Below are 16,725 nucleotides of genomic sequence, written 5' to 3' on the forward strand. Positions count from 1 at the left end.
CCGGTATTAAGTACAGTGAAAATGCCAGGCCGCGTTACATGTGAGCGCAGCGGGTCCCCTCCCCCCGAGGTGCCAAGTTGTTACGCCCCTGTCCCCAGGACTGTGACAAGGGGACATCCTCTGTGTCTGGTGGAAAGAAGGTTTGTACGCAAACATAGAAGAGGATTTTTTACGGTAAGAGCAGTGAGACTATGGAACTCTCTGCCTGAGTAGGTGGTGATAGAGAGTTCACTAAAAGATTTTAAGAGGGGCCTGGATGTATTTCTGGAGTATATTAATATTACAGGCTATAGCTACTAGAGAGGGGTCGTTGATCCAGGGAGTTATTCTGATGCCCGAATGGAGTTGGGAAGGAATTTTACTCCCCTAAAGTGGAGAAAATTGGCTTCTACCTCACAGGGATTTTTTTTGCCTTCCTCTGAATCAACTTGCAGGATAACAGGCTGAGCTGGATGGACAGATGTCTTATAAACTATGTTACTAAATCTCTATATAAAGTGTATAATGCTAAGAGTCACCTCACTATATACAATGTACAGGGGTGGAGGGGATCACATATCTCTAAACACAGTATACAGTCAAACGTCACTATATATAGTGTACAATCACATATCTCTACATGCAGTGTATGGGGGTTGGGGGGGGGGGGGGTTTCACCTGAAATAGGGTAGATCATGTTATGACAGACGCGATGATGCCAAATATGTCTATTTTTCTTATTTTATTTTTTCAGTTTTACACAATACATTTTTTAAAAGAAAAATAAATGATGTTTTTGTGTTGCCATTTTTCTGAGATCCTGTTTAATAAATTTTTTGGGTGATGGTCTTGTCTGAGGTCTTGTTTTTTGCAGGATGAAGTGGCATTATTATTGGTACCATTTTGGGGTAGATAAGACTTTTTGATGACTTAATATGTTTTCTTATATTGAATAAGGTCGGCACTGCTCCTTGGATAGTTTGGCGGTGCACGTGTCTGCAGGCAGGAATCCCAGTAGATAAACAGTGAAGAAAAGACCGGCACTCACTCTATTGAAGTTTCATGCTGATTTATTCAGTCACATATTACAACAGCATAGTGACGTGTAGTGACGCGTTTCAGCATCACAGAAAGTGCTTTAATCAGACTGTGTGTAAGTACTCTACCACAAGACCTGATTATATATATATATATATATATATATATATATATATATATATATATATATATATATATATATATATATATATACACACACACACACACACACATACACAAATAGGTACAAAATGACATCACATTTTTCATTAGGCTCCTCCCATCGTTGAATTCCTACAGGGTTTAGAGAAATCAACGAGATTTTACAGGTGAGATACATTCTCTGGAATATCTAGTTTCGCTATAGAAAACAAGGAAGAAAAAGGAGGAGTAGAAAACAATTATAAATAATCGCATCATATGAAACCACTGACATTATAATCTCGATTTAGGCCTTTTGGATCCATGGTTTGCAAAAGATGGATCGAATATGCCTCTCTTTTCAAAAGCCATTTGTTTCTGTCACCACCGTGTCGAGGAAGGGAAGCACTCTCTATAACCTGATAGTGTAATTGTGATATTGTATGTCCCTTTAGATGAAAATGATACAGTAGTGGGAGTAAAAAATTCTCCTTTCTGATAGTCGATTTATGCTTACTTAATCGATCTTTAATTCTCATGGAGGTTTCTTCCACATATAGTAAACCGCAGGGACATTTGAGAATGTATACAACAAAGTCTGATAAAAGCACTTAGTTGCTGAAACGCGTCACAATGCTGTATTAATATGCTTTCTGTGACGCAAAAATGGCTGTTCGGGCACAATGTTTATTTATTTTTTGCAGCATTCATCTAACAGATGTGATCATGTGATATTTTCAGAGCGCTTGTTGTTATGGACCCAGCGCTACCTAAATGGCTTCAAGTGAGAAAGGGGTGCTTTTTTTGCTTAACCCATTCCCGACCACCTTATGCATACATACATTGGTGGTCGGGTATTTAAATATGGCACCCTCTCGTGAGTGCTGAAGCAGCAGCGCTATGGGCGCCGGGTGCCTGCTGTTTTAAACACAAGGCACCCAGGTCTTATGTATGTGATCGACAATAACATTGATCGTACATACTTAACCCATCAGGGGTTAATCTGCAGGCATCAGAATTTTCAGTGATACTGACGGATACAGCAGGGTTAGCAACAGCCAAGTCCTTGCCACTGACTCCTTTCAGGACTTTTGATATGAAAATAATTCATGGATAACCAATTTTTGTGGTTTATATTGTAAAACAGACACAGATGAATTAGCATTAACATGATTGTGAGTTGAATGATGAAGACTTAAAAACAAGTCTATACGGTACAGGATACTGAAAGGATGCATTTGGTTGCCTTCTGCTTACATACCTGTAAAACATAAAAATATGTGACAAGTTAAAAAATAGCTAAATTGTATTTGCACCCTATCTTATTTCTTCCATTTCGGTCTATTCGTGAAATTGTTTCAATTCAGATATTTAAACAAATTTAATATAAGACAAAGAAAACTTGACTAACCAGAAAGTACAGGTTTAAATGATCACTTAAAGATTAATTTTTCACTTTCAACTCCGTTTTTGAGGTTGGGGAAAGCGGGACCACCCTCAAAGAGAATCTCTCACCACATACCTCTATAGTAAATCAAAGTGGAGTGTCAAAGCCATAACTTTATTTTTCCATTCATTTTGCCATATAAGGGCTTGTTTTTTGTGAGACAGGTTGTACTTTTTAAGGGCAACATTTATGGTTGCCTGCAATGTACTGAGAATCAGGAAAAAATTCTGCCACAGTTTTATGAGTTTTGTTTTTACAGCGTTTCCTAGGTTTATAGGAAACAGACCTTTTTAGTTTCATTCTTTGGGTCACTATGATTACAACGATACACCACATTTATAATTTTTCTTGTCCTAATACTGAAAAAAATAATATTTTTTCTTTGCATCACAATATTTTCGACCCATAACTTTATTTTTAGATGTACAGAGCTATGTGAGGACTCATTTTTTGCAGGGTCATCTGCACTTTTCATTGATACCATTTTGGTTTGTGTATGACTGTTTAATCACTTTTTATAGAATTTTTGTGGGAGGCTAAGTATTAAAAAAAGGGGCAAATTGGCTATTTTGACTATTTTTCCGGTTTGGGGTTTTCCGTACGGAATAAATATTTATATATTTTGGAAGTACTGGTGCATTCACACATGGCGATACCTATGATTTTTTTTTTCTTATTATTTTTTTTTATTGTGTATGTACTTTTTCCCCTTCAGGGGAACCCAACAGGTGAAAAGGGAGTCTCCTACTTAAACCAGATAAGCCACAGAGTTTACATATGTGGAGAGGTTGTCTTACTCCTTCTCCTATGCCCTACAGATACAATGCAGATAAAATCTTTCAATATGGCTAAAAGACTGAGCCAAAATTCCTGCCCAACATTGTAAAATACTCCAGTTATTTGAATGTTTGTTGAAAGTGGCACAAACAGGTACTAACTGTGAGGAGGAAGGAGCAATGGCTGATATAGGTTATTTTATAAATAAAACATTTAAAAACAATGGGGTTCATTTATGAATAGATATATGCCAATTTTTGGTATAAATCTGTTGCAGATTCAGTCGCAAAGGGGATTTGCAGCCGAATCTGCAACATCTTCTCCATCCTTGCCAAGTACGCCAGTTCTAAAAAAGGGAACATGGACGGGGCCCATTTTAGGCATAGAAAATAATCAAAATCTATGCCAGCAAGGAAGCTGGGATAGATTTAGGCCGGTACCTCTACATAACTTAGGCGCATCAAGCACCAGCGCAGGGGTATTAAGACTGGCGCCTAAAACGCTGGTTTTAAAAAATTACACCAAATATTTTGTGTTTAGTCAGGTTGTTACTGTCCTACATTAAACTTTATAGAAAGATCAAATTATTGAATGTGTAACTTCATTATATACTTACTCATTACAGTGACTTTCAATGAATCTTTCAAAATATGTGTGCCTTGACATGTAGACTTTTCTAGATTGTACATATCTTGCCTCAAGATCCCCTCCACAAGCTCTGTACTTATCAGATATTTCATGGACTTTGACGGCCGTGTGAAATCCAGATGAATGACTGCAGATTTGTCCTCGACCCTTAAAAAGAAAAAGAGTCCTGAGACAACAAACTACAGGCGGTGAGACATAGATGCCGGAGACACTTCCCCGCATCTTAACAGGACACGGACCACTGTCTTTTTAGTGTCTCTGAAAAACGGACTTGTCGATACATCCGACACCTCCCGCGTTCAACAGAACAACTACTGAAGCGGTTAGTAAATGTTGGATCAACTTAATGTGATCCCCAAATTCTTTTCTTTTCACTATACAATCGGGACAAATTGTGACTGTTCTTGGTGTATATGTTCCCTTTTTTCTTTACCTTACTTAACCCTCCAAGAGCGAATATCTCCCCTGATGAGTCCCCAGAGAGTGGGACGAAACATGTTGGGACAATAGAGAGGGAATCCATAAGGGATTTAGGCCCCTCACAGGGAAAGGTTCCTGACAGGGTCGCCCCTATCGGGGCGGGTGCTCTGTAATTCTGTTAGGCAGGGCCTAATAGCCCCAATCCCAATACATCCATTAGGGATTAGATCTAGGGCTCGATAGGACCCTGTCCCATAGAAGATTCCATCCAGTAAATACGAGCCTAACTGCGTACCTGAACCGTTTGGACCTATACAGACGGGAGTAGTTTGGACAAAACTGTATCCCCTGATCTGGTAAGAAAATTCCATATCAGTACAGGGAATGTCCATCAACAGGTACAACATTTATCACTGTTAATTTATGAATATAGTTAGTGTTTCCCCATTATTTTAAGAACAAACTTTGTAAAAGTTATGTTTTAAAGCAAGCAATAGCCCAACAAAGTGTTTTTGACCCCTCAATGTATACAAAACTGATTTTACAAACTTTGTTAACCCTTTAGGTGTTCCACAATAATTTATGGAAAATGGAGATGAAATTTCAGAATTTCACTTTTTTGGCTGATTTTACCTTTTAATCCATTTTTCCAGTAGCAAAGCAAGGGTTAACAGACAAATAAAACTCAATATTTATTACCCTGATTCTGCAGTTTACATAAACACCCCACATGTGATCGTAAACTGCTGTACGGCACACGGCAGGGCACAGTAGGAAAGGAACGCCATATGTTTTTTGGAAGGCAGATTTAGCTGAACTGGTTTTTGGACACCATGTCCCATTTGAAGCCCCCGTGATGCACCCCTACAGTAGAAACTCAAAAAAGTGACCACATTTTGGAAACTACAGGATCAGGCTACTTTCACACTGCCGTTTCAGGGTATGCCTGTGAGATCTGTTTCAAGGCTCTCACAAGCGGCCCCAAACGGATCAGTTTGGCCCCATCGCATTCTGAATGGATGCGGACCAATTCAGAATGCATCAGTTTGGCTCCGCTCCGCATCCATTCTGCTCTGGAGGCGGACACCAAAACGCTGCTCGCAGCGTTTCGGTGTCCGCCTGGCGGTGCGGAGCCAAACGGATCCGTCCTGACCTACAATGAAAGTCAATGGGGACGGATCCATTTACATTGACACAAATATGGTGCAATTGTAAACGGACCCGTCCCCCATTGACTTTCAATGTAAAGTCAGGACGGATCCGTTTGACTTACACTTTTTTTGACTAAGTTTATGCAGACGGATCCGTACTGAACGGATACCATCGTTTGCATTTATAGGCGCAGATCCGTCTGTGCAGATACCAGATGGATCCGCACCTAGCGCAGGTGTGAAAGTAGCCTAAGGGGCCAGTTTTATTGTTACTATTTTGGGGTACATGATTTTTAATTACTCTATATTACATTTTTTGTGAGGCAAGGTAACAAAAAATTTATGGTTTTGGCACAGTTTTAATTTTTAACAACATTCATCTGACAGTTTAAATCATGCACTATTTTTATAGAGCAGGTTGTTATGGATGCAATGATATCAAATATTTCTACTTTCTATGATGTTTGTATCCGTTTTACATAATAAAGCATTTTTGAAAACAAAAATTTGGTTTTTGTATCACCATTTTCTGAACGTCCTATTTTTATTAATTTTTTCTGCTGATCGTCTTGTGCTGATAGTCTTGACGTTTTTATTGGTACTATTTTTGGGTACATATGATTTCTTTATCATTCATTATTACACTTTATGGGGCAAGAGGACCAAAAAATGTGTTGTTTTGGCACAGTTTTTATTGGGTCATGTGACTTTTTTATACAGCAGATCGTTACGGATGTGGAAATACCTAATATGTCTATTTTTTCTTATTTATTTAAGTTTTACACTAATAGCATTTTTGAAACTGAAATAATATTTTATAGTGTATCAATAGTCTGAGAGCCATAGCTTCTTTATTTTTTGACCAATTGTCTTAGGTAAGGACTCATATTTTGGGGTTATATGCCTTTTTGATCGCTTGGTGTTGCAATTTTTGTGATGTAAGGCAACAAAAATAGCTTTTTTTTTTACACAGTTTTTATTTTTTACGGTGTTCACCTAAGGGGTTAGTTCATGTGATATTTTTATAGAGCTGGTTGTTACGGACGTGGCGATACCTAATATGTATGCTTTAATTTTATTTATTTCACTTTAGCACAATAATAGCAGTTTTGAAGCAAAAAATAATCATATTTTAGTATCTCCATTGTCTGAGAGTGATAGCTTTTTTATTTTTTGACCGATTCTCTTAGGTAGGGTCTCATTGTTTTGCGGGATGAGGTGACGGTCTGATTGGTACTACTTTGAGGGGCATACACCTTTTTGATCACTAGTTATTGCAATTTATGTGATGTAATGTGACAAAAATGCCTTTTTTTACACAGTTTTTATTATAATTTTTTACAGTGTTCACCTGAGGGGTTAGGTGGTTGTTACAGACGTGGCGATACCCAATATGTATATATTTTTTAAATGTACCGTATTTCACTTCAGCATAATAACAGTTTTGAAACAAAAAAATTATGTTTTAGTGTCTCCATGTTCTGAAAGCCATAGTTTTTTTTTTTTGGGTGATTATCTTATGTAGGGGTTAATTTTTTGTGGGCTTTTTTTACAGTTTTTATTTTATTTTTTATGGCATTTATTGGACAGGGTGGATCATGTGATATATTTATAGAGCCAGTCATTACGGACGCGGCAATACCTAATGTGTTTGGTTTGTTTTCAGTTTCTTTTTATTATAAAATAAGGGGGAAAGTGGCGTTTTTTTCTTTTTTACTTTATAAATTTTATTACTTTATAAACTTTATAAATTTTATTAGACACTTTTTTGAACTTTTTTGAACTTTTTTTCTTTACTTTACTTCTGATGTTCACTTTTGGGGGCCTGATCCTCTCTGCAATGCATTACAATAAATCTGTATTATAATGCATTGCCTGTTAGTGTATGACACTGAGTCATACACTAACAGGTTGCCTAGGCAGGTAAGTAGGCAGGTCCCGATGCCGCGCAAGGCATTGGGCAGCCTCTGAACAGCATGGGGTCCCGCCACAGAAGCGCAGGGACTCGATGTGCTCACTCACCTGACACAAACCCCTTTTATGTTGCGGTCAGCATGGACCGCGGCATAGAAGGGGTTAATCCGCCGGTATCTGCTTTTACAGCGACCCAGTCCCATCCCACCTTTTCCCTAACCTCACCACAGCATTTATCCCAGGCCTAACTAATCTCTTCAACTTATCAATAACCACTGGTGTCTTTCCCTCTGGTTTGAAACATGCTACCATTACACCTATTCTCAAAAAGCCTTCCCTTGACCCATCTTCTTTGTCTAGTTATCGCCCATAACAATTCTCCCATATCTTAAAGCTACATGAACAACATGTACACTTTGAACTGTCCTCTCACCTCCCTTCCTGCTCCCTGTTTGACCGGCTACAATCTGGCTTCTGACCCCACCACCTGACTGAAACTGCCGTTACCAAAGTGACCAAGGCGTTGCTAATGCCAAAACCAAACAACATTACTCTGTCCTCCTCCTCCTTGACACAGTCACCCACTAGAAATTTAGTGTCTCTCACTCTCACATCACCTCATTTCATCCCCTCTCTGCTGGTGTCCCTCAAAGCTCTATCCTAGAACCCCTGCTCTTCTCAATCTACACATTTGGCCTGTGACATCTTATAGAGTTCTATGGATTTCAATATCACTTTTATGCTGAAAACACACACATTTACCTCTCTAGTACAGACATCACCACCTTACTATCCAGAATCCCACAATGCATATCTTCTATATCCTCCTCCTTGTCCTCTCACTTTCTAAAACTTAACATGGATAAAACAGAATTTATCATCTTTCCCATATCATGTTCAGCCCCCCAAACAGACCTATCTATCACAATAATTGGCTGCACATTCTTCTTGGTCAACCAAGTCCATTGTCTTGGAGTAACTTTGAAATCTGCTCTGTCCTTCAAACTGCCCATCCAAGCCCTTTCCACCACCTGCAACCTCCAACTCAAAAATATCTCTCGCATCCGACCATTGCTCAACCAGGAGTCTGCAAAATTGCTTGTACATGCCCTCATCATCTCCCGCCTAGACTACTGTAACATCCTCCTATGTGGCCTTCCATCTAGCACCCTAGCACCCCTTCTATCTATCCTCAACTCTGCTGCCCGACTAATCCACCTCTCACACAGTTATTCCTATGCCTCTCCCCTCTGCTAATCCCTTTACTGGTTCTGCATTGCCCAGCGAGTGCAGTTTAGTGATGAGCGGCAGGGGTCATATTCAAATTTGCGATATTTCGAGAATATTTCGTAGAATATTCGGGAATTCAAATATTCGTTAGGAATAGTGTTGAATTTTCGGAATGAGAATATTCGTAATGCGAATTTTCGTAATGAGAATCGTGAAAACTCAGATCCAATGGTATATTCTGACCCCCAGGCGTTCCCATGGTGACGGGGACGCTTGTTGGGGAGAAGTATGCCAAAGTGGAACAACTGTACAGATTTAAAAAAAAAAGATGAATATTCTAGAAAACGAATATATTTGTTTTTTAGAATATTCCTAATATTCAAAAACAAGAATATATAGCAATATAGCGAATATTCGAAAAAAAATAACGAATATAGAGCAATTTAGCTAATATAGTGCTAAAATCTTCTTTGTCTAATAGTTGTAATTTTTTTCTCATCTGAAATTCTGATTGGAAAAAGATTTCAACTATAAAAAATTATAGCACTATATTAGTTAAATTGTTATACATTTGTTTTTTTTCAAATATTCGCTATATTGCTATATATTCTTGATTAAGAATATTACGAATATTCGAAAAACGACTATATAGAGCTATATCGAATATATTCATTTTTGGAATATTTGTCATTTTTTCCATCTGAAGTCATGATTCCTCCCTGCTTAAAGAGGACCTTTCACCAATTATAACAATGTGAACTAAGTATATAGACATATAGAACGGCGCCTGGGGATCTCACTCCACTTACTATTATCCCTGGGTGCCGCACCGTTCTCCCGCTATGCCCTCCGGTATCTTCGCTCACTAAGTTATAGTAGGCGGAGATTTCAGTCACTAAGTTATGGTAGGCGGAGTCTGCGCTTGTTCTGCTGCAGCGCTGGCCAATCGCAGCGCAGAGATCACAGAAGAACAAGGGCAGACTCCGCCTACCATAACTTTGTGACCGAAGATACCGGAGGAGATAGCGGGAGAACGGAGCGGCGCCCAGGGATATTAGGGCCCCGCTCATCATTTTTTTTGTTTCAAAAATTATATTATTGTGTAAAACTTACATTAAAAAAAAAAGTATACATATTAGGCATTGCCGCGTCCGGCTCTATAAAAATATCACATGACCTAACCCCTCAGATAAACACCGTAAAAAATAAAAAATTAAAACTGTGCTAAATAAATCATTTTTTTTGTCACCTTACATCACAAAAAGTGTAATAGCAAGCGATCAGAAAGTCATATGCACCCCAAAATAGGTAAAACCGTGATCTCATCCCACAAAAATTGAGACCATACCCAAGATAATCGCCCAAAAACTGAAAAAACTATGGCTCTCAGAACATGGAGACACTAAAATATGATTTTTTTTTGTTTCAAAAATGATATTATTGTGTAAAACTTACATAAATAAAAAAAAGTATACATATTAGGTATCTCAGCGTCCGTAATAACTTGCTCTATAAAAATATCACATGATCTAACCCTTCAGGAGAATACCGTAAAAAAATAAAAATGAAAATGGTGTAAAAAAAGCCATTTGTCACCTTACTTCACAAAAAGTGTAATAGCAAGCGATCAAAAAGTCACACGCACCCCAAAATAGTGCTAATAAAACAGTCATCTCATCCCACAAAAATCATACCCTACCCAAGGTAATCGCCCAAAAACTGAAATAATTATGGCTCTCAGACTATGGAAACACTAAAACATGATTTTTTTTGTTTAAAAAAAGAAATCATTGTGTAAAACTTACATAAATAAAAAAAAGTATACATATTAGGTATCGCCACATCCGTGACAACCTGGTCTATAAAAATATCACAAGATCTAGCCTGTCAGATGAATGCTGTAAATAACAAAAAATAAAAACGGTGCCAAAACAGCTATTTCTTACCTTGCCTCACAAAAAGTGTAATATAGAGAAACCAGAAATCATATGTACCCTAAACTAGTACCAACAAAACTGCCACCCTATCCCATAGTTTCTAAAATGGGGTCACTTTTATGGAGTTTCTACTCTAGGGGTGCATCAGGGGGGCTTCAAATGGGACATGGTGTCAAAACAAAAACAGTCCAGCAAAATCTGCCTTCCAAAAACCCTATGGCATTCCTTTCCTTCTGCGCCCTGCTGTGCGCCCGTACAGCGGTTTGCGACCACATATGGGGTGTTTCTGTAAACTACAGAATCAGGGCCATAAATATTGAGTTTGGTTTGGCTGTTAATCCTTGCTTTGTAACTGGAAAAAAATTATTAAGATGGAAAATCTGCCAAAAAAGTGAAATTTTGAAATTGTATCTCTATTTTCCATTAATTCTTGTGGAACACCTAAAGGGTTAACGATGTTTGTAAAATCAGTTTTGAATACCTTGAGGGGTGTAGTTTCTAGAATGGGGTCATTTCTGGGTGGTTTCTATTATGTAAGTTTTGCAAAGTGACTTCAGACCTGAACTGGTCCCTAAAAATTGGGTTTTTGAAAATTTCTGAAAAATTTCAATATTTGCTTCTAGACTTCTAAGCCTTGTAACATCCCCAAAAAATAAAATATAATTCCCAAAATGATCCAAACATGAAGTAGACATATGGGGAATGTAAAGTAATAACTATTTTTGGAGGTATTACTATGTATTATAAAAGTAGAGAAATTGAAACTTGGAAATTTGCAAATTTTTCGCACATTTTTGGTAAATGTTGAAATTTTTTACAAATAAAAGATTTTTTTTTTTACTTCATTTTACCAGTGTCATAAAGTACAATATGTGATGAAAAAACTATCTCAGAATGGCCTGGATAAGTCAAAGCGTTTTAAAGTTATCAGCACTTAAAGTGACACTGGTCAGATTTGCAAAAAATGGCCAAGTCCTTAAGATGAAATAGGGCTGAGTCCTTAAGGGATTAAAGAAATAAATGCTTGAAATAGATCACATGGTGTGTGTAATAAATCTATATAATATAGGAGTTTTAAATGAACTTTTCAATGATATTCTAATTTATTGAAATGCACCTGTATGTATTAAAAATAAAAAAGGAAGGAGAACTAGTTAATTTCTTATACGTTAATACAATATTTTATAGCTATTCATGCATGCCTAATAAGGTAACAGAAAACTTACGTAGTATAATTGACTCTGGCAGCAATGAAGAAGTATTTGAGAAATGGAGACATTGAATATACACTTGTAATCTGTAAACCAAAGTCAAAATAGTTTAGTTACATGGGATTCCACGATAAATTTCTGTCATTCTCCAAGGCAGATTATCTATGTATATTTATTAACCCAATGCTTTACCAGTGGCAGTCATGACCACCATGGAATAAACGGGGCCCACAGACTGGTGAGTCAGACAGCAACACATCTTGCCATATCTTGCCTCAGGTAGCAGGGCATGGAATCCTATGGCACCCCTCCCAATGTTCACTTTTATAGGCCTGAAGCATATGAGGCAGTACAATGGCACACGCAGTCACGATCAATGCGACAACCTGCACCAGGTCTTAGCTGGCATGATTATGTCACGTCCACCTGTGTCCCGGCACAGGCAGATGTAATGACATCGTTGCACCGCCTGCGCCAGAACACCGATAACGCATCGCAGATGGCGACATGGAGTGGGAGAGAGGGGAGTACTTTTTTTTTACCCAGCACTACTGGGTGCAGTACAGATAGGACATTATGAACAAAAAGAAAACAATATAAATGAAGGGTACATTATAATAATACAGGAGCACAACTGGGGGTATTATAAAAATGAAGGAGGCACTGCTGGGGGACATTATCATTGTACAGGAGGCACTACCGAGGACATAATACAGGGGAGACTACTGAAGGCAGAACAGCTACTTGGGGACATTAAACACTTTAAAAGGGAACTACAGAGAGCAATTACAAATACTTGGAGCATCAAATACAGGGGAAATTTGGGAGCACAGTGGATATAGTATTGGGAGTAGAAGCAAGATAATTCTGTTGGGGCACCGGGGTGGGGAAGGATAATACTTAAAATACTTTGTTATGGTGGTCTAATCTGAATGGAGAAGATGAAGAAAGGGAACGTCTATATCAGAGGAGACCTCATGTAAGAGGTACACTATGTGGTGCCGTATGTAATGTCCAGTTCAAATATGCCTTTAGAAGTAAGGCTGGGAGGAGGAGTTGGAGTGAGAATTTGGCATAGGGGTGGGGGGAACCATTTCACTTTTCACCTCAGGCAGAAGAAAATCTAGAATGGTCCAGACGACCACTTTCAACTGTATCTGTGTCCTAAGTACGCAGATAGAATTGTGTACAGACAGGAATTACAGCCAGGAATGGCGATTGCAGACTGGCTGTCCTGATTTGGGCCCCAAGACATAACTTTGCTTGGAGCCCCATAAACATCAAGCCCATCCCTGTGCTGTACCATGTAAAGGCAGGAACATATACACAGAATGGCCACTTTATTAGTGTCATGTAGCAGTAGGGAACACAACAAGAGGGAAGTGCAGGCCTCAACTGCCAGCCCCACTTTCCCTACCTACTAGCACGATCACCCCAGGTAGTGACCCACAACTGGACGACAGTCCTTACACTGAGTAAGTGCAGAGGACAGGCAGAAAAATAGAAAGGATAAATGCAGGGAAAAGTACAAGGAAGAGGTCAAGGTCAAAGCAAGGAGGCAGCATTAATATAAATACACCAAAAGCGGAACATAGTGAGGAGGAATGCCAAGGTTAAAACCAGGAGGTAGCACTAATAAAAATACACCAGAAGCGGATCATAGGAGGAATGTTAAGGTCAAATCCAGAGAGGGTGTTTAGACAAACAGGAATCAAACTAAGAGACAAAAACACCACTAAACAGATTACCTGAATTCAGAGCCAGCAACTCAAATTCATATGTGCTAATGCAAGTGCCTGGTTTAAATAGCCAACCGGCATCTCCTCTGACGTGATAGAGCGTCATTGTTTGGGGGCTCCTGCCTCCTAGCCAGCCAAATTACCAGCTTTGTTTCCCTAGCAAACGGATGATTCTGCTGTACAGAAGCAGCGGCATCCAGAGAGTATGAAACACTCATCAGCCGGATTGCTGTCTGGGTTGCCTGGCAAACGAATGCTGTTGCTAAGCAGAGGCAGCGGCCCAGGAGGGTGTGACAGTGCCCCCCCTTTTAGGAGGGGCCACCGGACCCTTGGCCAGAGGAGCAGGTTTGTCAGGGTGAAGCTCATGAAACCTTTTTATCAAACACTCCACATGGATATTACCAGCTGGTAATCATGACTGCTCCTCAGGTCCATAACCCTTCCAGTGTACCAAGTACAATAATCTGTTCTGGACAGGGGGGTAGCTAAAAGCTCATGGGCCCTGGTGCAAGAGTTCAGCTTGGGCCCCCGTCCCTCAGTGCTTGCTGGCAAGGGGCAGGGGAGCACATAGCCTTCCTGCTGCCTGAGGCAAACATTGAAAGGGCACCCCCTCATGCCAAATTCTTAACCTAACCCCTTCCCTTCCAGCCAGAGGTGTAAATTGACCAGTATGCACTTTTTATAATACCAGGGTCTTATGTGGCACAAGGGTCTTTGGGCCCCCTTAGGCTCCTGGGACCGGTAGCGACTGCTACCTCTGCACCCCCTATAGCTACGCCCCTGGTTCTGGACCCTTCTGGAGTCCAATATCTTCTGCACCTCATATTCCATCTTACCCTCAACCTCCACTGGACCAGATTTCTGAGTGACAATTGGATTCAAATACTTTTTGAATTGTGATTTGCGAAGGAGATCATGAATCCTCAACAAGTTTGGCAATTTCAAATGGAATGAAGTAGGAGTCATTATATCAGTTATTTCAACTTGGCTGCCGAATGTCATTGAAAGTGCATTTCTTACATTCTTATCTTGACTTTTTCCCACCCAATTTGGGACACGTAAGTGACGAACATGGAGAGCGTATCCCTAAAAATATTTCTATAATGGAGAACAGGTATTAAGGCTGCTGGAATCCCAACATGATGGGGGACTACTGCTGGTTTTTGCAATGGGAAAATATGACAGTTCACAAACGCAAAAGCAGATGCCTGAAGCACTTTTAAACAGTACTTGGCCTTATTTAACCACTTCAACCCCCTTAATGACCAGGCCACTTTTTACACTTCTGCACTACACTACTTTCACCGTTTATTGCTCGGTCATGCAACTTACCACCCAAATGAATTTTACCTCCTTTTCTTCTCACTAATAGAGCTTTCATTTGGTGGTATTTCATTGCTGCTGACATTTTTACTTTTTTTGTTATTAATCAAAATTTAACGATTTTTTTGCAAAAAACCGACATCCATATATACATTTTTCACTAAATTTATTGTTCTACATGTCTTTGATAAAAAAAAAAATGTTTGGGTAAAAAAAAAAAATGGTTTGGGTAAAAGTTATAGCGTTTACACACTATGGTACAAAAATGTGAATTTCCGCTTTTTGAAACAGCTCTGACTTTCTGCGCACCTGTCATGATTCCTGAGGTTCTACAATGCCCAAACAGTAGAAAACCCCCACAAATGACCCCATTTCGGAAAGTAGACACCCTAAGGTATTCACTGATGGGTATAGTGAGTTCATAGAACTTTTTATTTTTTGTCACAAGTTAGCGAAAAATGACGATTCTTTTTTTTTTTTTTTTTTTCTTTCTTTCTTACAAAGTCTCATATTCCACTAACTTGTGACAAAAAATAAAAACTTCCATGAACTCACTATGCCCATCACAAAATACCTTGGGGTGTCTTCTTTCCAAAATTGGGTCACTTGTGGGGTAGTTATACTGCCCTGACATTCTAGGGGCCCAGATGTGTGAGAAGAAGTTTGCAATCAAAATCTGTAAAAAATGACCGGTGAAATCCGAAAGGTGCACTTTGGAATGTGTGCCCCTTTGCCCACCTAGGCTGCAAAAAAGTGTCACACATCTGGTATCGCCGTACTCGGGAGAAGTTGGGGAATGTGTTTTGGGGTGTCATTTTACATATACCCATGCTGGATGAGAGAAATATCTTGGCAAATAAAAACTTTTCCCATTTTTGTATACAAAGTTAGCATTTGACCAAGATATTTATCTCACCCAGCATGGGTATATGTAAAATGACACCCCAAAACACATTCCCCAACTTCTCCTGAGTACGGCGATACCAGATGTGTGACACTTTTTTGCAGACTAGATGCGCAAAGCGGCCCAAATTCCTTTTAGGAGGGCATTTTTAGAAAATTTGGATCCCAGACTTCTTCTCACGCTTTAGGGCCCCTAAAAAGCCAGGGCAGTATAAATACCCCACATGTGACCCCACTTTGGAAAGAAGACACCCCAAGGTATTCAATGAGGGGCATGGCGAGTTCATAGAAATTTTTTTTTTTTGCATAAGTTAGCGGAAATTGATATTTTTTTAGTTTTTTCTCACAAAGTCTCACTTTCCGCTAACTTGGGACAAAAATTTCAATTTTTCATGGACTCAATATGCCCCTCACGGAATACCTTGTGGTGTCTTCTTTCCGAAATGGGGTCACATGTGGGGTATTTATACTGCCCTGGCATTTTAGGGGCCCTAAAGCGTGAGAAGAAGTCTGGAATATAAATGTCTAAAATTTTTTACGCATCTGGATTCCGTGAGGTGAGTTCATGTGAGATTATTTTTTTTTTTTTTTACACAAGTTAGTGGAATATGAGACTTTGTAAGAAAAAACAAAACAAAAAAAAAATAATAATATTTCCGCTAACTTGGGCCAAAAAAGTTTCTGAATGGAGCCTTACAGGGGGTGATCAATGACAGGGGGGTGATCACCCATATAGACTTCCTGATCACCCCCCTGTCATTGATCACCCCCCTGTAAGGCTCCATTCAGACGTCCGTATGATTTTTACGGATACTCGGATACATGGATCGGATCCGCAAAACACATACGGACGTCTGAATGGAGCCT

At 39.3% G+C, this 16,725-nt stretch overlaps 1 protein-coding gene across 1 annotated transcript in view; it reads right to left on the reverse strand.

The window, feature by feature from the left end:
- Nucleotides 1-706: 706 nt before the first annotated feature.
- Nucleotides 707-16,725, reverse strand: part of C3H3orf52 (chromosome 3 C3orf52 homolog) — a 60,315-nt gene continuing 44,296 nt past the window's right edge. Inside the window, exons 4-6 of the mRNA XM_044288121.1 lie at nucleotides 11,909-11,979; nucleotides 3,999-4,177; nucleotides 707-2,419 (exon numbers count right to left, since the gene is read on the reverse strand). Of these exons, the coding sequence (XP_044144056.1) occupies nucleotides 2,412-2,419; nucleotides 3,999-4,177; nucleotides 11,909-11,979 (258 nt within the window). The 3' untranslated portion in view covers nucleotides 707-2,411. The remainder of the gene's footprint in view (nucleotides 2,420-3,998; nucleotides 4,178-11,908; nucleotides 11,980-16,725) is intronic.

This window comes from Bufo gargarizans, chromosome 3, assembly GCF_014858855.1.
Source record: "Bufo gargarizans isolate SCDJY-AF-19 chromosome 3, ASM1485885v1, whole genome shotgun sequence".
Lineage (NCBI taxonomy): Eukaryota > Metazoa > Chordata > Amphibia > Anura > Bufonidae > Bufo > Bufo gargarizans.